General features: G+C 37.9%; 1 protein-coding gene across 3 annotated transcripts in view; it reads right to left on the reverse strand.

The window, feature by feature from the left end:
- The window catches only part of stt3b (STT3 oligosaccharyltransferase complex catalytic subunit B), a 98,141-nt gene that overhangs the window by 51,322 nt on the left and 21,143 nt on the right, over positions 1 to 25,676 (reverse strand). For all 3 annotated transcript variants that reach the window (XR_012391344.1, NM_001328161.1, XM_073924618.1), the window contains 2 exon segments: positions 5,234 to 5,342; positions 1,053 to 1,340 (listed from right to left, as the gene is read on the reverse strand). Coding sequence is in view for 1 of the 3 variants with exons in the window: in NM_001328161.1 (NP_001315090.1) it covers positions 1,053 to 1,340; positions 5,234 to 5,342 (397 nt within the window). In the remaining 2 variants the exon portion in view is untranslated.

A 25,676-nucleotide genomic window follows, 5' to 3' on the forward strand; every position in this document is an offset into this window, starting at 1 on the left:
CATTTATGTAATTAAATCCAGTGTTTCCTCTAGGATTTTTTCCAGCTGTGGCGGCAGGCCATTTTATTTATTTATTTTTTTTTTTACACAAATCTACCTGTGGCATTATTTCAATGACAAATGTTGTGAGCGCAGTATTAGAAGTCAAGATCGCATTTATGTAATAACCTACATGTACGAGCATGTGAATCTCTGCTTGCGCACCGATTTCCTCTGCTCGTGCACGCCACCTCAAATATAAGCCCCTTAAAGAGTGCGCAGATCTTCTTGTGCGCTCTCAAACAAACGCTGCTGAGTGCGATTTACTGCGTTTATGTGACGAGTAGGTCTCCAACATAAGATTTGCTAGGAATGTTTATGAATGTCTCTAATAGACCTACAGAGTAGCATTAATGCGTCCTGAAGTAAAGTGAAACGGCTATATGTCATGTTTGCTGGCCTCACGCACCTGTCAGCCTATCTGTGAGTCAGTACGTCACCTTAAAGGGTTATACAAATGTTGCACAGCACTACTACGGTTACAGAAAAGTTTGCGCTGTTGTAATTCACTTACCCTTTAATACGTTTTGGTGCAATTATCACCCGCAATTAAAAAGTGTTTTGAATAGGAAGCTGTAATGTAGCCGTAGCGGGATAAATTTTGGCGTGGCGCCCCACCATGGAAGAATGAATGTAGCGGAAACCATGAATTATGTGATTCAAAGACCCGACTAATAACAACCAAATAACTTTATCTTCCTGATTAATTAATTAATTTAAACCAGGGGTGGCAAAAGTTTCTTGATAAGGGCCAAAAACCAAACTTGATTGAGGGTGGTGGGCTGAAGATAAATAAACCAAACAGTATTAAATTAAAGTTGGCAAGGCTACTTTTCAGAAAAGAAATACTTTAATCGTATATTATCGTATTAATTATATATATATATATATATATATATATATATATATATATATATATTCCACATAATCAAACTGGATAATTGTACTGAATAAAGATAATGAGAAAACAACAATAAAGACAAACACAAAACGGTGACATTAATACAACTTACCCATAAGTAGTAAGTAAACTGCAAGGCAAAAATGGCAATGCCCTCGTTGTCAAAAGAGCCAGCCACAGAGCGGGAAATGTAGCCTGGTACAATGGCGATGAAACACGCTGCCAATAGTCCAGCGCCCTGGTTCCACAGCTCCCGCGTCAACAGGAAAGTAGAAATGGCAGTCAAGCCACTGAAGACAGGAGCCAGGAACACACAAACATCACGTATATGCACCGTCACATGAAGCAGATTCAGTACATAGTGAATCAGGCCCGCCGTCACCATCAGACCAGGATACACCTGTAAAAGAGCAGATATGAGAGATGCCATTAACACCAATCGATCAAGCAGACTTTTGCCTGGAGTAATTCAGGAGGGGGATGAAAAAAATGTTTGAGAAAGTCTGTAAACATTCCTAAATATTTGATTCACTTGACTTTTTCCAGCCCAAAAGCAGTCCAAAACCCGCCCAAATGCACAATAAAAAAAAAAAAAAAAGCCTACTCCTAAAAAAGCATAACTGTTAGAATAAAAACCCTGCATCAACCAACTCCAGCAGTCACAAAACCACAATATAACCGGATCACATCAAAACACTGCACTTATTGCTGTGTAGATTCGAATGCTAATTGCTGTTTACTCAACCAACCTTCTGTCTCACTACAATCCAACCCGCTCTTTAAGATCTCAAAACTCAGGGCTTCTGGTAGTACCTAGAATAGCGAAGTCGAGTAAAGCAGGTAGAGCCTTCTCATTTATGGCTCCCAAACTCTGGAATAGCCTTTCTGATAACGTCTGAGGCTCAGACACACTCTTTCAAGTCAACACTAAATTAAAGATCTGTTAAGTAAAGCATTTACTCAGTGCATCACTTAACGGTATGATACATGAATGTGCTCCACACAGGTTTCTGCATCTTGTTTATGTCCAGTATGAACAGCAGCTACGCTAATTATTCTCTTTATTCTCTATTTCAACCTGGGGATACTCATCCCAAGGCCCTCAGACTATGCACTATGCAGCACCACTGATTCGATTCAAAACCAGTGACGAGATGAGGTTTCCATATCCTGGACAGCTACTGTGGTGGTCATGGTGGAGTGGAGAGCATGAGACTGATTCCTGCGACGCTCCAGGGACAGACGAGTCTTCGCTGAGCTCCAGCTTCCAGCCTCCGGCACCTAGACTGCAGCTCTGCACAAGACGTTTGGCCAGTGGAGAAATGGTTGAGCCCAACTGAGCCTGGTTTCGAGATTTTTTAATTCTTTACTTTCGCCAATTGGTGAAGTTTTTTCCTTGCCGCTGTCGCCACTAGCTTGCATGGTTCAGGATCTGTAGAGCTGCGCATCGATGGATTTGCTCTTCAGTGTTTGGACTCTCAGTAGTGATTATTAAAATTAACTGAACTCTGAAAACAACTACACTGATTAAAGTTTATCTGCAGGGCGCTGCGTGATGCACATGCAAACAGAGAACATTGATGTCCGAGGAGTCAAACTTTTAAACAACTTCATCAGCTCTTTTATCAACCCGCCTATGCCGTTTTTACACGCAGTATTAAATTCAAAACCACCCAATCTGGCAACACTGTTTTGACAGCAGGTTAACTACACTTATAAACTGCCAACCTCAAACACAACTGCTTAACGTTTTTGATTTTAACTAATGTAATAATGTACACCTTTTGAGAAGCTGCTAGTGAAAAGCACTATATAAGTATATGTGAATTGAATTTAATGCATTTCTGTTCAATAAACTTTACACAATTGTGGTTGTGTTTACAATTTCTGGTTCACTTGCAAAAAGGACAATGGTAAAAGCAAACCAAACTAAACTTAAACAACATTGTTTTTGGTCATGAGGACCAAAGGAGGCAAACTTCTGAATTTTCCTGGTGTGACACAAAATAAAGAATGACCTTTTCTTACTTTCCAAGTTGGATTTAGCAGCCAAACAGAGGCGAGAAAAGATATACACTTCGTTCTTTACCTCCACATTCCTAGCCTTTCATCTCTCTACATCTCTCCTGCTATGAACAGCAATCTGCAGGCTGTGCTGGGAACAGACTGGCCTGCTCTGAAGGCCGTATAACGACGGCTTGAACTGTACACAACAACAGATGCTGTTCTCTGCCTCCTGCAGCCCCCCCACAGCTCCAACACCAGAGCTGTCAGATGCCAAACGCTCGCCAAACTTTCTCCAGCCAGCCAACGAGCTCATTAGGTTCAGCAGCAGTGCTTTTCTCGGTGACAGTGAGCGTTAAAGGGGGTGGCCTTATTTAGGGACCAAAGATGCTGTTTTCAAGTACAAATCATCCGGAGGATGTCTGTCCACAGGCGCTTGCACACAAACAGACTTTGGCATGAATTTAAACTCCATTTCTACCATATACAGGTCATAGGCTAACAAGGACTACTGTCAAAGCACCAACAAAACAGAACTAGCAATTTGAAAAGAGCATAACTGGAAAAGTATTCTGTATTTATGCGGTGTATGAACAAACACTGTTTAACTGTTCTAACTATATGGTGTAACAGTTCTGCTGTCGAATAAGAGAGTCAGTCAGAAAGTTGGAAAGGAGTGGACAATTTTTAAATGCTGTTAGTGATGCCGAGTCATAATTGACTGCATAAAACAATTCATGCACTCAGTCAGTTTCTGTGGCAATATTTTTTCGATAATTGTAAGGCAAACTAGCCTTTTTTGGTTTAGTAAAATGAATGCCAGGAGTCACTTATTTTTATCCTTAAGTCCTGTCAGTTTACATGTCTCAAACCTAAAAGACAGACAGACTGACAGATGGATAGATGGATAGACGAGACAACTGAATGAACGAAAGGACAATTGGATGGACAGATGGATGGACTGAAGAATGAATGGACAGACAATTGGATGAATGGATGGACGGACAGACAATTGGATGAATGGATGGATGGACACACGGACAATTGAATGGATGGATGGATGGACAGGACAATTGAATGAACGAAAGGACAATTGGATGGACAGATGGATGGACGGACAGACCATTGGGATGGACGGACAGACAGACAATTGGATGAATAGATGGACAGACAGACAACTGGATGAATAGACGGATGAATGGATGGATGGACAGAGAATTGGATGAATGGATAGACGGAAAGACCATTGGATGGATGCATAGATGGACGGACAGACAATTGGATGGACAGAAGGACGGGCAGACAACTGGATGGATGGCTAGAAGGACAACTGGACGGACGGATGGCTAGGCGGACAACTGGACGGACGGAAGGCTAGACGGACGGATGGCTAGACGGACAACTGGACGGACGGAAGGCTAGACGGACGGATGGCTAGACGGACAACTGGATGGACGGATGGCTAGGCGGACAACTGGACGGACGGAAGGCTAGACGGACGGATGGCTAGACGGACAACTGGACGGACGGATGGCTAGGCGGACAACTGGACGGACGGAAGGCTAGACAGACGGATGGCTAGACGGACAACTGGACGGACTGAAGGCTAGACGGACGGATGGCTAGACGGACAACTGGACGGACGGATGGCTAGACGGACAACTGGACGGATGGAAGGCTAGACGGACAACTGGACGGATGGAAGGCTAGACGGACAGATGGCTAGACAGACAACTGGACGGACGGATGGCTAGACGGACAACTGGACGGACGGATGGCTAGACGGACAACTGGACGGACGGATGGCTAGACGGACAACTGGACGGACGGATGGCTAGACGGACGGATGGCTAGACGGACAATTGGACGGACCGATGGCTAGACGGACAATTGTACGAACCGATGGCTAGACGGACAATTATACGGACCGATGGCTAGACAATTAGATCGACAGAGGGATGGATGGACGGATGGGACAATTAGATGGGCGGACAATGGGATGGATGGATTTATGGATAAACAGTAAACTGTAAAATATGAAATAATAAATGCTGCAAAAATTAAATGTTGCCTTACTAAAACATCATTTGTTAGTAGATATTTACCTTTAGTAAAGTATTATTTAATTCAAAATATAGTTTAACAATAATAACCATGACAAAAGTTATGTAACATGAACTAATGGAAATGAGCCCCTTTTTATAATTGTTACTAGAAAAATCGAATAAATTAAAAAGGAAAGGAAATTTAAATAAAAGCCCAAGAAAAAATTAATAAAAAATGACCTACCGTTCCTCCTACTATTCTGCCCAGTGGGTACCAGGCCCTCTCGTCAAACCAGTTGAGGAACTCATAAAAACCATTAGTGGTGAGATGATGAGTTGATCTGTAGTTGAACCTGTAGACCCAAAAAAAGACAGTCAATTTTTATCCAAAAGCGGAAAACCTTGCATTTTATAAGCATTTTAGCATTTTATTGCATTTTATTGCATTTTATAAGCATGCTGCTAATGTACGATGTTCTACACGGTGAGATGAGGTGTGTTCTGGTAGTGTTCAGAGCTCTCTGTGTTAAGACACTGCATTAATTACAAATACTCAATTGACAATCACCATCAGTGTCAAACTACAAACACAACAACAGGAGAATGGAAATGGTAAACAACTAACTATGAAGCACTTAATCAAATAGAAAAGCTTGTTTTGATTAACTTTCAATGGTTTAATCTTGAAGGACACATTTCGAAGGACACGAATTGTTGTTTCAGTGCACAGACTGGAAGACAGCTGTTCAATCAGTCATGCATTCATGAACAAGGATTTTTGCTGGATTGTCCTTTAGGCCAGTTTTTCTGGCACAAGATGAACAAATAAATAGCAAACAATTCAGGAGTTTTATTTAAGACACCTGCTCATGAAGAAAAGCAAAAGGAGATGGGGGAGAGAACGCACACACGCATACAAAATATGTACTGGCATAATGCTATATATACACAATTATATCTAAAGCTATTTTTAGCAAAAATTAAAACATTCAAACATAACTTTGAGGCATTTAATTCATTTAATTTATAAAGAATTCAAACATTAAAAAAACGCTTAAAATAACGCATTTCCTGATAGTCTTTATGAATTAGAAGCATTAATTTGATGCACACCAGATTAAGAAAAGCTCAAACAAAAGCACTACAAACACGGCTGTAATTAAACTGTGTAATCCGCTCTAATGCCTTTATCAGTCCAAGTTCAGCAAACTGTGTCCTGCTATCTCTCCAAACTCCAGAGTAGTCATTTCGAACCTTTCCATCACTAACAATAGAAGATGACTAGCTTTTCGAGGCAGAGCGCTGTGTGACTGCTTCATATGCAAAGAAAATTAAAAGCCTAAGCAAAGCCTGCTTCACAAAAATGCATGAGTTTGTTAAATTTATGCAGGTGATATTTTAACAAACTCCAGCAAACAATGAAAGACACGAGCACTGGCTGGTAAGCAAATAGAATTCCTACCGGCAGCATAATAAAATACAGCCATAAACCTTGAGTGAACCCAGAAACATTAAGGACACTTAATTTGTAAACATTTTTTTGTACATTTTACGCAGATTCATTCCACTTTAAAAATCATCTCCATCAAAGTCTTTCCAAATAAAGTAATCTTGTGAAATTGTACTCATAATATGTAATAGCAAAAAATCTAAATATTGCAATGTCAGTTTTTCCAATATAGTGCAGTCCTACTTCACGTCTAAACAAATCCATTGAAAAGATTTTTTAAACACTCAAAAACTTCACCTCATTTATTGCAAGGGCTGGGCAATTAATCGTACAAAGTAATCGAATTCGACAGTCAGAACCTAGAATCGATCAAATTTTTCCAGGTCAATTGTTTCTATTTATTTCCCCACTTGTGTGTAGTGTCATGTGACCCCACTCTGTTAAAGCTAATTTATACTTATTATATTATCATTTATACTTGTATTATTCTGATATTATACTTCTGCCAAGTGCACACTTCAGATCCGTTGTAGCGTTCACATACTCAAAAAAATTTAACTGAACATTACAACGTCGCGTAGCACATGCTTTGTGATTGGTCGGTTTGGTAACAGTGATGAGGGTGGGCAGCACAAACAGCCATTTTTTAGGCAATGTGTGTTTTCATTTTAGTTGTTCAGCGTTGAAGTTCAATAAATATTCATAGATAGTAGATAGCGTGTGTTTACTTCAATTATTTTAAAATCTGTAAAGCATCCTACATTTAAAAATCTCACTTGTAATATGTGAGCATATTTACTGTACAAAATTGTCAGTGAACTATGAAAAAACTAAATAAACAAATAAAAAAATTACTTATTAATTGTAATAGTAAAAGTTAAAATGTTTAATAAATTGAGATTTTAATTAGGCCATTTCACTCAGCCCTATTCATTGCTCAATAAATTATTTGTATATCAAAAGATCAATTCAAATACATTTAACATGCTTCTAGCCATCTACTATCAAGGTGATTAGTCCATTTTCATTGCTGCTATAGAAATAAGGAGTTATATAAACTACCATCAAAGAATTTGAGATAATGAATTTGTAGCACATAATCAAATAGGTCAACAGCAGCATGAACACATCTGCACTCCAGTCATTATGTCACATTGTCAAAGACTTAATAAACAATCTAAATCACAGTCATTTAAGAATAAGATCGCATGGGATTCTGAATGTAGAGTGTGACCCTTTAATGATCAATCACACAGTGGCTAAAATGACTTGCAATTTCAATTGGTCCTACGTCACAACTATTAAAAAGGACATTGCTAACTCTCCCTATCATTAATATAGTATATAGCATCAGCCCTGGCTGGGGTCCATCAAATATTGCTCTTTTATTGAAAGTTTACAGCTCCAGTGGATTCCCGATTGCTTCTATTGTTAATACGAGCAAATTACGTTCGCCCGGATAGCAAAAGCATTACTTCTGGATTTATTTAATCAGATTGTGCAAGGATGGCAAGTGTCAGCACATGGCCAGCCATCAGATTAATGTCCTCACTATTTTGTAATACTGCCATCTCGCTGGCAAGAAGCTCAGCCTTTGCAGGAGAATCTGGCAACCTGGCGCTCGAGTAGGAGGAACGACAGAACTGTGAATCATGCGTATTTAAAGACCCCTTCAAAAGCATACAAACCGTCCATCACTGACCCTGACTGCAAACTGACACTGCGTGCATCCCCAACCTCGCCGACCTTCCTTCCCTCTCTAGAGAGGATAAAGATTCAGAAACCTTTACTGGCATGGTCAAACTCTCCATCACGATCTGTTATCTGACCCAATCCTTGGCATTCATTGAAGACTGCAATGTTCTTTCTGCAAGGGAACAACATAAATGCGCCAGGCAAATCTATACGATATTCTTGTCGTCTGATTTCATTGCTGATATGAGATGCATTATTGAAATGCAATGTTCTGGAGATTTCTTTCCCACATTCAAGCAAATAGACTTTGTTCCTGAATGCCTATTATCGACATGAATCGCTGCCCAGGGATGCAGTTATGAAGATGCCCGTTGAGTGAACTGGCTTGCATTAAAGAGACTTGTTATACACTGCTAGGAGTTGAATGGATTCCGTTAATGACTGTTTTTGAACTATGGGCGCTTTTGGCCCTTTTAGAAAGTAAACTTTTTAAACTAAAGCTAGATATAATCCAGTTTTCTGATAAAAGTGCCTGTGACCGAACCACTGCAGTGCAGAAGTACCCACTAAATTACGTACATGCATTTAATAACCTTTTTTGAGGGAAATGATCGTGACAGAAATAACAATTTAAACATTTGTGAAATAAAATGGCCAGTTTTTGGTTGCAAATATCCTAAAGACACTTGAAAGAGACACTAAATGCTTTGCTCGAGTGACATTTACCTCAAGTTACATGCATTACCTTTAAAAGTTTGTAGCTGGCAAGAGTTTTGCTAAAATTTCAGTGTAGGCAACTCATATCCACTATTTATCTATTAGAACACTATTCAACCTTGTTGCTTGCTTACCAGGGCTCAACAATAAGGACTGCCTGATGGCCTTTGGCCAGCGTGAGAGACGCTCAGGACAATAGACCAAAGTTAGAATACTTTGGGATTTTTCATTAGTTTTAGTTTTTATTTTGTTTAGACTGTTTTCAAATTTAGTTTGTTTTAATTAGTTTATAGGGGTAGATTTACTACATTTTAGATTTTTAAATTGCTTTGTTTCAGGTTCGTTTTAGTTTCAGTATTGGTTTTAGTTTTTTTTCTAAATGTTTTTCCTCAGTAAGAATATTTGTTTGGTGCAAGATTCAAAATCATCAGAATAAATATTGTATAATAAAAACTCAACAAAAGATACATTTTTGAAACATGCATGCAAAGGACACATGACTACTTATCATCTACCCATCCTCAAATTCAAATACAACAGCCCACAAGATAGCAGCCTTAAGTAACATATCTCTGATCTTTAACGCAACCCGGATCTTTTGTAAAAATACTCCCATGTTAGGACTTAACATACCAAAAATATGTAGTCAGCAATAACAATTTCAGTCAGTTAAAACATCAAGATATGAAAAGTTTATTACAATTAAGTTTTGCAGCCCAACTGAAGCATGATTATCTTATTTAAATTCCATTATGACTTTCTGTTATGAAATAAACTTGCGTTTAACCAGATCCTCTTATTTAAGCCCTCGGTTTACAAGCGCTGTAATTGTTCAAGTTTGTTTCAGTCACAGCAGGCTGTCATGTCCCATTGTGTTTTCGGTTCACTTGCTGAATCACACATGCGCAGTATTATCAGTTCATCGCTACTTCAATCTTATCTCAGTGTACTTTTCTACTAACTGAATAACTCGGAAAATTGGTTTATTTCAAGTCAGAGGGAGGTTTTAGGCATGCTAAAAAGTTGTTTGTGTATAAGTGCTTAATGGAGATGCAAATTATTTCAAATTCAATTCAATTCTATTTGGTTTAGTTCAACCGGTTCACTTAGAAGATCTGGGTAAAAAGAACGATCCGTTTTCGATCAGGATCACTAATACAAAAATAAAACCCATTATTGGGCACAAATGTGTTAAATAAATATTTTTACGTCTCTGCTTGGGCCAAGCTGCGGTCATTTCTACTCATTGTTTTTGTCGCAGGAGCATCAGTGAGGATGACTGGAGTATAACCTGCTTGATCTGGCCAATGACATCAGGATTACAGACTCTGTGCTGCCAGGTGTTTGACCCGTAGGCACCTCAAAAGTAAATATATTTACTTCTAAAAGCCATACATGTATTAAATAAATTGACAAAGATGAAAACAAAGGACGTTTTTTCCAGTTATTTTAGTTAGTTTCAGTTAGTTTTGTATGTACACAATACAATTTCAGATCTATTTTTTATTTTTATTTCAGTTGACGAGAATTATTTTAAATTTTAGTTTTTGTTTGTTTTCATTAACTATAATAACGTTGCTTAACAGCGTTTAACAATAAGTACTGTCCGATGGCTTGGTGCCAGCATGAGAGATGCATGGGACAGAATTGTTACTGGTCCGATCTGGATAGTGCTGCCAAAGTTTAATTTGTCTATGACTATTTGTCAATTGCATGACAATACAGTCTTACAATCAAAAAACAGCCTTTAAATGCTACCTTCTCTGTGAAGTCGTAACCACCATATTGCTTTTCAGTTCCTCTTATCTGATTGGATGTTGTGAGCAAGTTAAATGCCTATAAACTTTTTTTTTGGGGTGGGACCAGTGAAAATTTTGGCAGGGCAAGTAAAAATCAGTTTAATCTACAATGTTTTTGAAAAGGGATCTTATGCTCATTAATGCCACATCTGTCTGATGCATTTGAATACATTTTAAAATGACAAATCTGAATTTACAGTATCATTTAAAAAAAAAATAATTAAATGAATAAAGCAACTCCTGAACATAAAAAAATAATAATTTTCCCATGACTGCATACCCTTTTTCAACAATCATCCCCAGGAAATAAGATCACAGAAGTCACCTGGAAATGACCCAGAGCGAAACTGAGCCATGAGATTTTTAAGGTGGGGTAACCCTCAGCAGACAATGTGCAGAACTATCAGATTTTGTGACTGCATTATCAGCTGAATACATAGCAATGTCCTTATGCGAGCGATGGACTGGAAATCTTTCATCTGCAGTTTAACCTCCATGACATGTGTTCCGCTCGACGTTCCCACCAAATCTGAACTCCGCTCTTCATAAAACTCAATTTCACACTGCGTGGACATACATGCACAGCTTTGAAAAGGTCCCATTTAATTGTGTTCTGCAACCTAACATTTATTAACAGCCACTGCACAGGGTATGGGGGGAAAATTGCTGCTGAAGGCGTGGCTGGAAATGCTAGACATAAAGGTTGCTCAAACCATAACCTTTTGTACAGACAAAGCGTCTAAAGTCCAAAGTTGTAAGCGGCAAGGTACTTTAAAAAAGCAAGATGGCTTTAAGTAGATAGAGGTACAAGGATTGGTTTATAGTTCATTATAATGCAGTGAAGGCGTGACTGTTAATTTCTTGTTGCTTGGAGAAGATGGAATATAGCATGTAAAGTTAAGAAATGATGCAAGAAATGTAATAATTCCACTTACATATTGAAAGAGCTTAACCTTGACGCATAAAGAAGCCTTCAACACAAATGCTGAAACTTTAGAAGAAGGACAAGGCATTTTTATACACTGAAGTATTCAAAGACGGCAACAAATCAATGGTGAACTGAAATTCCGTCTATCATTCATGCATTCATTCATTTATTCGTTCATTCTCCTTTGGCTTAGTCCTTTATTAATCAACGGTTTCCACAGCGAAATAAAGCGCTAACCATTCCGGCATATGTTTTATGTAGTGGATGCCCTTCTAGCCATAACCCAGTATTCGGAAACACTAAGGATGCAACGATATGTTTTTTGGCCAATATCGATAACTGATAACGCTTAGGTCTTAAGAGATTTTAAAAATATGAATAACCTACTCAAAGCAAAAAAGCAATAATTTCACAAAAAAATCATATTACATTACAAACAACCCAATGAGTAGCTTAGCATGTGACACTCTATTAAACATATATACAATAATAAGGAATATGGTTATTTAACCATGGAGTTAATAACGCTCAGCAATACCACACAAAGAAAGGGTGGACTTTGAAGGTATAAACAATGAGAGGAAAGCTCAATTATAGTGCACTGAACAAGCCCAGTTCAACCCACGCATGTGCAAGGCAAACAGTTCTGTACAATTACGTAATCCATCTTAAAAATATCTCATTTTGATATCGAAGCAATAACGATAACATAAAAAATGTAATTCAATTTACCTTTACCGCATGTCTTTGGACTGTGGGGGAAACCGAAGCACCCAAAACCCATGCCAACACAGGGAGAACATGCAAACTCTACACAGAAATGCCAACGGAAACAGCTGGGACTCATACCAGTGACCACCTTGCTATGAGGCGACAGTGATAACCATTGAGGAGACCGTGCCGCCCCCATCTATTATTGAATATAGACTTCCATTAAAATTGGTGCAAAATGCCTTGTGCCATACAAGTAGCCAATAAACCCTGGGATAAGTCACTGTGCAGAAAGAAATAGAAAAATCAAGAGCAGATGCAGTGGCGCAGTAGGTAGTGCTGTTGCCTCACAGCAAGAAGGTCGCTGGTTCGAACCTCGGCTCAGTTGGCATTTCTGTGTGGAGTTTGCATGTTCTTCCTGCCTTTGCGTGGGTTTCCTCCGGGTGCTCCGGTTTCCCCCACAGTCCAAAGACATGCGGTACAGGTGAATTGGGTAAGCTAAATTGTCCGTAGTGTGTGTGAATGTGTGTGTGGATGTTTCCCAGAGATGGGTTGAGGCTGGAAGGGCATCCGAAAACTTGCTGGATAAGTTGGCGGTTCATCCCGCTGTGGCGACCCCGGATTAATAAAGGGACTAAGCCAACAAGAAAATGAATGAATGAAGAGGCGAGACAGCCTATTCAATTTCAAATGTCTCACCATGACTGGGGTTATCATAACAGTGAGGGGCTAGTCTGAACTCAAGAATTGGTTTCTGTTAAATCCCTTTCCTCCTCTTAAATCACACCTCACACATTTCACAGACCAAAAGATATTTCAGACTCAATGAGGTCGTAGAAAAATGACTGTCATAAATTTACACCTAGTCGTCAGGCTAGGTAGCTTGTCATATTAAATTTGATGGCTGACATTATACCTGCATCACCTTCATCAATTTAATCGTGATGCAAGCAAGGAACGTACGAGGAGTTTCAATTTTGGAGAGAACAGGCATCTGCTGCTGCTGATGAAAAAGAAAAGCACTGCAAACACAAACTTTGAGGAAAACTGTTAAGCAGTCCTAATAAAAAATCTATTCCAAAATGTTACAGCCAAGACATCTAATGCAATTCGAAGTTCATAAATAAACAAACTGCAAAAAGGGTTTTAATTAAATTCACCAGACCTGCAAGTGGCAATAAAAACAGGCTGCAATACATTTTAAAGTTGGTTATAGATAGTTTCTTCCATATAACAATAAAACTTTGATTATTGATTAGGTGCAGACATAACTGAATCCAAGCTTGCAGTATCCTAAACCTGCAATATCCTTGGTTTAAAGGGCACCAATGAAGAAAGTCATCTTTTATAAGCTGTTTGGACAGAACGGTGTGTAGCTATAGTGTGTCCACAGGCATATTTGGGTAATAGAAACACAAAGTCTTTTTTTTTTTTTTTTTAGAAATGTTTAAAGCCGCGAGTAACCAGCAGATTGCTCGTATGTCAGCTTATAGACAAACCAGCTGATCACCATGACACTCCAGTGTCCTTGTATCTGTGATTACACTCAGTAAACTGCGTTGAGTTTGGTGAACTGATGACCTTCATGGCCAATCACAGTAATTTCTGTTGAGCACGTGAACACAATAGCAATTCAGCACTGTTTAGGAACACTCTTAAAGGGTCACGAAACACCAAAACACAGTTTTTGAGCTGTTGACAGTCGTATATGTGTCCCACGCTGCTAAAAACACCAATAGGACACACGTATTTCACTGAAAATTGAAAAATGGTTGTTTTTGCGTTATTTCGAGCAAATTCGTACTTCCGGTTTGAAACACATTTTTGAAGCTGTGTCACGGCCATGAGATGTTAGCGTGTATTCCAGCGTATAGACTCGACGTCTGTACCTGGGAGTACCTTATTACTACTGAGTGTGCTGCATTCATTCATTAGTAAAACTTGGTTCAAATCATTCAGCGCGCTCTTATGTGTATACATGCATTTTTAACATGCATGATAGCATCGAAGACTGTTGTTACCTGTTACAGTGTTCAGATGGATTACAGTGCATGCGACAGAAATACGTGTCTAAGGAACATTTCTTTTTACTCGAGAGCTTTTTGCATCTGGAAATGGTGAGATCAATTTACTCTTTACCTTTTAATAAAGACACGGCTTCAGTTAGTGTTGATTGTCCTATCTCTACAGATTTGGTAAGTGACCGATTAGAGGTCTTTGTTTGTTTATTTATTTAGAGGCAAAGTTAGTTTGTTTTGTCAGCAGTACTCTTTCAGTGTTTAAAGACAGACCTTAGTCAAATGATTTCTAATATCACTACAATATTATGGACTGAATAATCTGCTGTAAATGCTGCTCTCCGAGTGTAAACATGTAAGCACCACAATCAAACTTTTACCGTCGTGTAGGATTTGCCGCATTTTGTGACAGGAATAACACGCAGAGCTTTGACGCTACCTGCCGAGTGCATCTAAGTTACCGAGAAATGCGGAGGGTTTTTTTTTTTCCTCATTCGCCGTGCGGTATCAATTGCATTAAAAATACACGCTTACAGCAATTCCTAGAATCAAAATCTCGTTTGTCACAAGGGACATGAATGAAATTCCTGAATGAAAGAGCCAAACTGCAGCTAAAGTCCACGATTTAATAATTTGGCAAATAATTTGATTAATGATGTCCATGTAAACACAGTCACTGTTTTTCTCCCCTGCGTCTGTGTGGTTGTTGTGCCTCTGAAAATCCGCACATGCCTAAACACACTCCCCATTTTTATGCTAACTTTTACAGACCTTCCTTCCTTCCCTCCTCAGACACTCCCCCTAAAAAGAGCTGGGCACGCCCACTTTCCTGACTTTTTCCAAAGTAGATGTGCGAAAAAACCCTGCTGAAACAAGGGGTTTCATGGCCCTTTAACAGCGCTCAAATGCTCAAGGGAAATGGACATTTTTTTTTTTTTTTCAATTTTGTGCCGATTGGCTTCGAATTCCAGTACCGTGACAACCCTAATGGAAAGCATCGCCAATGCGACATGACATCGAGTTGAACCAAATCAATAGCATAATCCCAACCAAACCATGAGACCAGTGTAGGTTCACACCCCTACTACTGAATCTCCTTCAAAGGCCAGAGGGTGCTCTCATGCAGAAACAGTAAACACACATGAAGAAACAGAAATAACCCACAGCAGTTGATGAATAAATGGAAGATTTACCCGCTTTCATTGATTATCTTTGATTTTATAAATCACCCAAATAAACCGTCTATGTGGATGAACATGATTTGCCTAGCTTGTCAGAACTACAACTACAAGCTGTTCCATCTGAAAAGCACATGCTGGAGACTTACTGCTGATTACAGAACAGGCATTATTGACAAAATGTGCACAAAAATTGGGCAATCGCGCTCGATTCAAGTCAACTGCACCTTGCGTGAGTAGCTTCAGTCTTAACTTACAATGAATGCTAATCAAGCCAGGACTTTCTTAGTTCAGAGCAAATAATCCAAGAGACGCAAGCTACTATAGTGATCACCCTAAAATCCATTACGCCAAGAAACTGCACCCAAGCATGATCTTAAATGGCAATTTGTGACTTGCATTAAAACCCATTCACATTCAAATCCAAAAGGATAAACTTTGTTGTGGAAATTGCTTGGCACCAATTCCACATAATTTGAGCACCACAGCTCGTTTTAAACATTGTGTTAAATCCCATTTAGTGCTGAATGCAAGCAGCACGCAGAGTCAGTTGAATCTGAACCTAGCCTGAAATGAGGAGCTTCCTGATTAGACAACAAGACTTAGGCAAACCATCAACAATTCTGCATATCCCCGTTTTCTAATGGACAAAAATAGATGTAGCTTCAGAAAGAAACAATCTGTGGATGATCCCTGTTTTTTTTTTTTTATTCCTTCACTAACCTTTTTTTTCTCTTCAAAAAGCCAATTACTGTGATCTAATGAGGCCGTCTTCCACCCTTCAAAGAATAAAAGAGGGTTTTTATTGCTTAATATGCTCTAAAAGTGGCTGTAGGGCCAGTCTATCTGACCTCAATCAGTAAAGCCCAAACAAACACACACATCTCCAACTCATTAACATTAGATTCTAGTTCATCTGCATCACAAAACGATGTCATGGCCTGTGCCAGTCGTACCACAGATGAGCATACGAACTTAAAACCGCTAAAAACATAACAACTATACCATCAGACAAGAAAAAAAAAGGCAACAGAGCAACATTTACCAGCATGGATAAAGCCCACAGCTTTATCTGCAGTAAGAATACTGAAGCAGTAGCACTGTAGCAGTGTAAAACAGACATCAAAATCCAGTCACAAAGAGCAAATCTCAACAATACAAGAGCTTCGAGAATTCATGGATCCTTCCACAGAAAGAAAGATTGCAAGTTAGAGCCAGGTTGAAGGTTTTGACTGTGGAGTGATGGGGCTTCAGCTAAGTTTGCTCTTTTTACCTGCTCCATTAAAATGGGTCTGCCTAAGCAAGACTGCTTGAGGCAGAGCAACTCAGCAGAAAGAAGTCTGATAGCTGAATAATATATGGAAAAAGGAGTTATGGCTTATAAAATGAGATGCACCGTCTCTGTGTGCATTAAATATGTCAGGAAGTAAAAGGCGGCTGGTGCTTTGCAGAATACTCAACCCTGTAAAAGACAAGGACTAGAATAGAAAATATCCTCTAATTTTAGGCGAAAACTGGCTTCATGTTCTGTTCCATTAATAGGTTATTATACATTATATTAAATTTCTTCCTAATATGATAAAGCTAACTGTTTTCAAGTTTAAATAACTGGTTAATATTACATTTCTGCATTACTTTGAAATATAAAAGACTGAAGACCTAGAGTTTTAGAAATAAAATTATAAACAAATTTAGCATCACAAACTTAGAATTGTACAATACACAAATTGAATACCCACTTATGACTTTTTTAATTACAACTAAAAACACTTTAACTTTGGGTAACCTGCCAAATTTTAATTAAGTTTAGTTTAAAAGGTTACTATAATGCATTTCTTTAAGATTTTATTACATTTAATAGCTTGAAACTGTTCAACAGACTGGCCAAAAAGACTCGAATTAAAAGTTTTGCTAAATAATTGCAAAAATATGCATTTTCAAGAGGCTACTGTCCTTACAAGTGGATTAATTGGCGACACATAATTCTACGTATTAGTTATCAGAGTACCTAGTTTTTTTTTTTTACGATTTTTTGTGCTAAAATATATTTTTAACGTTTATTTGCAATAAAAATTACTGATTTTGTGGCGGAAATTCCCAGAAAATTTGCGGACAATTAATATAATTATTTTTTTTTTTTTTGGTCTTTTTGCCCTTATTGAGATGATAGGGAAGTATTTAAGACAGAAAAACAAAGTGAGAATCAGGAAATTACCTCGAACAGGATTCAAACTCAGCACACCCTGAAGTGCTACTGCCGGCACGCTAACCACTAGGCTATTGCCCTGACATTTGCAGACAATTTTGTGTTAAGAAAAGATCTAAAACGGGAGGGATTAAGCCAAAGAAAGGTTGTAGAATCTTATTTTTATCCACGATCTTACTTTCTCTCAGATTTCACTTTCCGGAGCATCTGACATCATGTCACACATAGGACATGCGTTAGGGCTTCACCTACCCTAATAGACATAAAACACAGATTGTCGTAAAACTTTTCAAAGGCAGGGAATGTTTTTTTTTGTTAAGTGCAGGAAAATCACTCACGGTTGCTGCTTGAAAAAAGAAAAACTTTTTTTTCTGTAACCAGAGTACATTTAGTCAACAAAAATCTTAAGAAATTTAGTTGACCAACTAAAAATTCAGAAGACTAAAATATGACAAACTATAATAGAATTTTACTCGAAGCAATTTTAGATGGAAAAAAAAAACTTGCAGTCACAATTAACACTGCATTTGACATATATATCCTTTAACATTTCAAATTAATGCACATAGGTTAAATATTCAGAATAGCCTGACACATATTCAAACATTTTCATTACTGTCCAACGCCTGACATGTCATCAATAGACTGTGAAAGCATCCAGAGTTTCCAACAAAGAAAAAGAGGCTCTGGGCCAAAAAAAAAAAAAAAAAAAAAAAAAACTTGGCTCTGCACCAAAACTCTTTAACGGCCGATTTCAAACCAAAAACCAAGAGCCCGAAACAACTCAATTTGACAAGATTACATCACTCCTGAACCAATCAATGAAGCAGTAATACACTTATTTTGGTCACTCTGCAAGCTAACTCCAGCCATTTTATTTCCCCTTCCAAAAGAAATACAAATAATTATTTACAAATGTCGTGTGTGTAAATTGATTATGCATTTAAATTATGAATTTAAATAAAATCTGACCTTTACAAAGCACTATACATCAAATGTTCTAGAGCTGTAATCCATCAGATTTAATTCTTTTAGCACTGGCTTACAATGTTAATAAAAATGAGACCTATAATTATTAATGAATTGATGAAAGACTTTGCAATTAGGTTCCAATCATTAAAGAATTTCTTTATCTTAATGTTTATTTCCACATCCAATTTAATATTAAAATTAAAGTTGTGTTTGACAATTTTCAATGGATCTAAGCTGGGAACTAAAGTTAACATACTCAAAATGACTAATGTGAACTAATGAAATCTCATTGTCAAGTACAACCAAATATATCCAGACGACGCAAAAGCACATGAGATGGTCTTAAAGCAGAGGTGCCCAAACATTTTCTAATAAAAGGCCAAAAAACCAAACTTGATTAAGGGTTGTGAAGGTAAATATAGCAAACTGTATTGCATTAAAGTTGCCATGGGTAATTCCCTAATTTATTTCGTAATATTTAAAAATAGCAAAAATTACTTCATTGGAAATACTGTACCTAATAGTGTTGTCATGATACTGTAATTTGACACCAATCGGTACTGATTTTTTAAAAACATCCATTTTCCACCAACATTTGAGGACGTTCTTAAACGTTGCTGATTTGCCATTGTGATCACATGCTCAATAGAAATGACTGTGATTGGCCATGTGGGTCAACAGGTCACTGAACTCACCGCTGTTTACTGAGTGTAACCACAGATACAGGGACGCTGGAGCGTTTTAAAGCCACGAAGATCAGCTGGTCTGTTTATAAGCTGATAAATTGACTCATCTTCATGGCTTTAAAACCCTTCAGTGTCCCTTTATCTGTGGTTCAACAGCGCTCAAATGTTAGCGGGAAATGGACTATTTTAAAATGTCATTACCGAATGGTCTTGAAATCCAGTATCGTGATCATATGAACACTACTACCTAATGCATTATATCTTTTTACATCTTATAATGAATTACAATTTAAAACATTTGTGCAAAATGGAGTTCAATGCTGCATACACAAGTCAAGTTGCTGATTTCTTGTGAATAGTCCTCTGTCAAGTGACCACATTTACATAAACAAAAATACTTATCAATTTACATTTAACTTGAGTTAGCTTTTTTTTGTAGCTTAACAACAAAACAAACAAAATGTAAAGTTACGTCAGAAATGACCATATTTGTATAAACCTATAAAAAGTAAATGCCTGTCGTTCTGAAGATAAGAGGCAAATCAAAAGGTTACCATGGACCAACTTTGGCCTGCGGGTCCTAGTTTGTGCATCTTCATCAACAATTTAAATCCCTCAACTTGTGAAAGTCCTATTTGAATTACATTCAAACCTTTAGTGGGTGTTCCCACATTGAGGTTGTTTGGATAACATTTATGGTGATATTCACAGAGAGCGAATGAGTTTACATGCCACTTAAAGTAAACATAGTTCAGAATAAAAACACTATAGATAAGTGGAATCACTACATAAAACGCTTCATTACAAATAGGGATGTGCGATTAATTGAAATCATGATTTGGACATGCACCAAATTGACTTACAGCATGATTTTTCAGCAGTATGGTATTTGACAAAATTTTAATGCAGCACGCCTAAAAAGCGCGAGAAGAGGAGATGATGAGGTCAGCACAGGAAGACTTGATGCCAAAAAAGTCAGAATCTGTGATATGGGATTAAGTTACGTTGGATACAGGATGGCTGATGTATGGTAGAACAAGGTTATTTGTAAGTCGGTCATATATTGCATCTAAAAGCATGTGGAAATTGCGGGTGCATTGTTTTCTTCAGCATTTTCAAAGTGCTTTGTGGTCGCTCCTTTAATGTTGTTTGCTGACCATCAACTGTTTCCTCAGAGGATGACGAACTAACAAAACATTGCTGCAGCTCCGATGCAAGTTTTATGTATGGAGAGAATTTAAAAGCACTGGTTGTTCGGGTGTGTTTATATAAGAAAGCTGGAAACAGGCTAACAGTTCCCAACATTCTACTTGGCTCAGAGAGTCAGTTTTCATTTTTGGGCAAACTACCGCTTTAAGCTTATAATTGAATCAATAAGAAATTTAGCAAGCAATTCAAGCACATGCTTCTGCATCAATGGGTGCGCCACTGACCCAAACTATAAAAGAAACAAAAAGGATGAAAAGATTTCATAAGCGAACTGACTGGATCAACAGATCGGTCAGCCGTAAGCGATTTGGTGACTGTTCTTTTAAAAGGTGAAATTGGGCTTCAGAAAGTCTTGAAACGCCTGACAAGATTTAAGAAATCCCGATTCACACGTCAAGCACGTCTGGTCAATGCAATCAGTCTGAATGATTTAAGCATCGATCAAGCCTCATCGTGAAAAAGCTTTAATCTTTTTAATCGCCGATGGGAGGAGGAAAACCAAACAGCAAATGCCAAATTCACATCTCACTTGCTTTGTGTTCATTTCCTGGAGATTTAATCCAACATAAAAGAACTGATTAACCTTGAGGAAAGATACGGAAGGTTTTCCGGATGAGGACAAGGAGTTCGTCCCGCCTGACACAAGCACATCAAAGCGACGCTCTTGGAATAACTTTGAGGGCCCGTAATTGGCAAGGGGTAAAGCTTGTGTTGTGAATGCAAAGCAGCTCAGTTAAGTGAGCACATCCTAATTAAACCCATTCCGTTTCGGCACACAAAGTCGCCCGCGTCGTATTGTGCATCACACACAGAGCAAATAACTTTACCCAAGAGGGACGAAAAACCATAGTGATTACTATTTAGCATATCACTGTGTGATGACAGATTAGAAAACCTCCGTCTGCAATAATTAGGCAATCAGTGCTACTTGTAATCTTACATTTCATTAAGCAGACACAGAGGATAAAGATTTTTTTTAGGGACCAGCCTTCTCCAAAAACTGCTAATGATCCCGCATATATACTTAATCATTAATAATTATTATCTAGCAGATATACATTTCAATAAAAATAAAAAGACTCAAGTCAAAAAACAAAGTTACATTTACAATTACTGTTGATCTAGAGGCCATGTTTACAGCCGGTGTTAAATAAACAGTTGATTAAATATGAAAAAAAAAAACATTTGTATGACCTACATCTAATATGTTATATGTAAAACACATATAATAGGTGAACTGGAGAGTCTTCTTGAATAATTTGCGAATCAATTCAGCCTTTTTAATGAGAACGTTTAACATGAACACAACATGGCATCAACAAATCAACAATAGTAGTGGACGATCAAGTGAAGCGGTCTTACCAACGCAATCTCAATCTCCAAACGCAATTCGTAACTTTTGAATTTAGTGGCTAATTCGTACAGTCTTATTTATACAATTTAGTAGTACATTTTTGTACGGCTGAACCGAACGAATTTGTACAAATTAGCCACTAAACAGACAAAACATAAAACAATTACGCTTCCTCATGAGATCAGCCTGGTCTCTCCCATCATAGTTGATATGTAGCCTATTATAGTTTATCACAGGCACAAGAGATGCATCTCCACTGAAGTGAAATTCACAAAAGTATTGCACAAAAGTGAAATCAAGAAAGCCAGGATAACAGAAAAAAGTACAACTTGACCAAGTTTAATCAGGTACTCCTGGCTTAGGCCCAATCCCAATTCTACCCCCTTAGACCTTCCCCTTACCCCTCGTTTTGCACTATCAAGTGAAGGGTTGATAGTGCAATTCGCTTTCCTTCAGCTTGAAGGCGTAGGGCTAAGGGGAAGGGCTAGATACCCCTCGAAACAGACATTTTTCAGGACCACTCTTAAAACCAAGGGGTAAGAAAATTAAGAATACACCAGCTGCAACGACGGAACTTCAAAGTAAACCGTTAAGAGCATGTAGTAACTGTAAAACATTCATTTCTAGTAGCATTCACAACAAAACTAACATATAGATCACTAGAATTAATCTTAGCCTGGTGGTTGGCCTGCTCTTTAGCAGGCTAGCTGCAAAGAATAAATCTCCATAGTGAAATAATTTTGCTTATTTATACTGCTTTCAAGCAGTCAACGCTAAATTCAGCCAGGATAGCCACAAAAGTCCAGCTTGATCCCTTATACTACTTTTGTGCAATACCCCTGAGATAATTAGAAGACCATAACTGAGAAATTCATGGTAAAAATTGAATCCTTTAAACATTTTGTAAGCTCTTAACTTGTTTTTAAGTAATAAAATACCATCATCACGTTAATGCACATACAAGCATGATTAGATCAGAATCATTTGGATGTTTGGTAAGTTTTATGTATGCAAAACATACAGTACTTCATAAGAGATTTACAATTTCATATTGACCAAATGAGGCAAAGTGTGAATGCATAGAAAGTTTCTAAGTTACTTAAACAAATGTTAAAGGGATGATTTTATAACACATTGACAATAGGATTTATAACATTTCTTGCCACGAAAAAAAACAACTTGCTACTTGCTTAAACGATGAAAATCCATCAGCTTTGAACTATCATAAAGAAGAAATAGGCAAGGTGGTACATTACATTGCAGAAGACCTCATGTGGTTTTCAATAAGCAAAGGAGCAAGACTTCTTATGTATAAAGGAACAAAAAATAAAAACTGAACTGCCCCCGTAATCATGTCAATTGGACCCATGTTAACTGCTCCCCTTTGACCTCAAGCAGAGACACTGCATGAATGAAACTTGAGTGGGTGAAGGCTACAGACACAACTAGCCCAGCTAAAGCAAACAAGAAACTAAAGCCATACTTCCATTTAAGAGTGGGCGATATACCAGTTAAGGATAAAGTGGGTTTCTGCTGGCCAAATAGTTCAGATTTATACTTGTCTGACAAAATGTGCAGCAACTCGAGCTCAGAAATGCTGCCTTATATACTGCATCATATTTATGTCTGCATAAATAACTTTAAATAAATGTTAACTATAACAACTTTGAAGATTGTTTGTTTTTTTAAAGAGAGATTGTTTAAATAACGAATTGGAGGTTAATAGCCTCTTTTTGGATACACTTGTTGGACAGTAGGCTACAATACTTGGTAGATGTAGCCTAATGTCCAACATTTGTATCTAAAAAGAATACAAATGTTGTATCCACATTATATTATTCCTCTAAACAGGTTCCATTTAACAGGTAGGTCAACATTATAACAGTGCATTTCACACAAGAATGAAGCATCAAGTGAGAGTGATTTACATGTTACAGTGATGTGAACCATCATCGTTGTTAGAGGTTCAGCCAGAGCAAATTTAGCAGAGGTGATGTGAACGAGAAAAATGTCAACTTGAAAAAGAGAGCATTAAAGTTTTATATTCCATGGCAAAAACAAACACTTTTATACAATTAATTAATTAACAAACATTAATTCGATTGTCAGAGTGGCATTGACAGGGTGACCAGTGTGAATGACTGTGCTGTGAACGCACATCGCTGTTGGCAAGTTTAGTTGTGCTGATGTAAAGAGTTAAAAAATTATAATAATTTACTTATAATAGAGAGCATTAAAGTAAATTTTGATATTTCATGGCAAAAAAAAAAAAAAAAAAAATAAAAAAAAAAAAAAAAAAGAGCAAATGGCAGTGCTGTGAATGCACGTTTTTGCCAGGTCGGCGAGAGCAAATGTAGCAGCACTGATGTGAACGAGTTTTAAAAATAAAAATGATTAAAAATTTTGATAATCCATGACAAAAAAAAAAAAAACAAACAAAAAAAAACAAACTTTTATATTATTAATTACTGAACAATAATTTGATCATCAGGGTGTAACTGACAGGGTGACCAGAGCTAATGATGGTGCGGTGAACGCACATCGTTGTTGGCAGGTCGGCGAGAGCAAATTTAGCACGGGTGATGTGAACGAGAAAAACGTCAACTTAAAATTGAGAGCATTAAAAATAAACTTTTATTCCACTGCAAAAAACTACAAGCTTTTTATATTATCCACACTTTCACCACTTATTTCACCACCACACTAGAACAGACCATGAAGTGACTATTCAAAGGCAAATGCCAACACAAGACCTAACAACTCAGGCCCCGTTTACACTAGTGCGTTTTAGTTTGAAAACGCATAAGTTTTGCTACGGTTACGCCATCCGTCCACACTACGCCGGAGTTCTCGAGCGCCGAAAACGGAGCGTTTTGAAAACGCTGGAGAGGTCGTTTTCATTCTAAAACGCTGCTGCTCCGTCTCTGTGTGGATGATGGAAAACGGAGACATCTGAAAACGGAGGCGGGGCTGCTGACATTCGCCTCTCTGATTGGGGCTTTTCCTGAATATTAAGTAGCCTAACACGCACAGTTCAGTCCTGCATTTTTTCCTTGTTCAGACTTCGCAAGTTTGATCAAGGCTGCAGTCTCTTCTTCTCAGTTTGATATGGAAAAGCAGACTATACCGAGGACACGGGTAAATCTTCAAAGGGAACAGTGTACTTTATAACTTCATTCACATCACCCTGGCTTCGTTGTTTCACTTTCTCAACAATAAAATGTAAACATGATTTAAGGAACTGCCTATTTTCATTTTAATATTAGCAACTTAACAGACAGCAGAAATGTTGAGGCGTCGTGCTGCATAAGATGAGCGTCATCTTCACTGTGAGGATATTTATAACAAAACGGAGCCGATAACAACTGCCTCCTTTCAATTTCAGTGAAAATACGAAACACACCCTCTCTTTTGCTGAGTATCAGTTTTAATAATCGATAATGGCCATTATAAAAGTATAACATACAATAAGTTTTTACATTATAGGAAATAAAGGCAAGCGATCAGTCAATATACAGAATAGGCTACGTGGTTTCATTAATCATTAACTTATCTTTGCGCTCAGCCACGTTACCTGAGAAAAAATCCAATGACCAAAGTCAGGGAATATGTCGTTATATAAAGACAACAAGATGAATGAAATATCCCGTTTAATAAATATAGTGAGATTAGATCCAGCGGGAGATGCTTGATGAGAAGTCCGACTAGCAGAGCTCTCATCTGGGTAGACAGGCTGCAGCGCTTGGCAGAGAGTGTGTGTGTGG

The sequence above is a fragment of the Danio rerio genome, chromosome 16, assembly GCF_049306965.1.
Source record: "Danio rerio strain Tuebingen ecotype United States chromosome 16, GRCz12tu, whole genome shotgun sequence".
NCBI classification, from domain to species: Eukaryota; Metazoa; Chordata; class Actinopteri; order Cypriniformes; family Danionidae; genus Danio; species Danio rerio.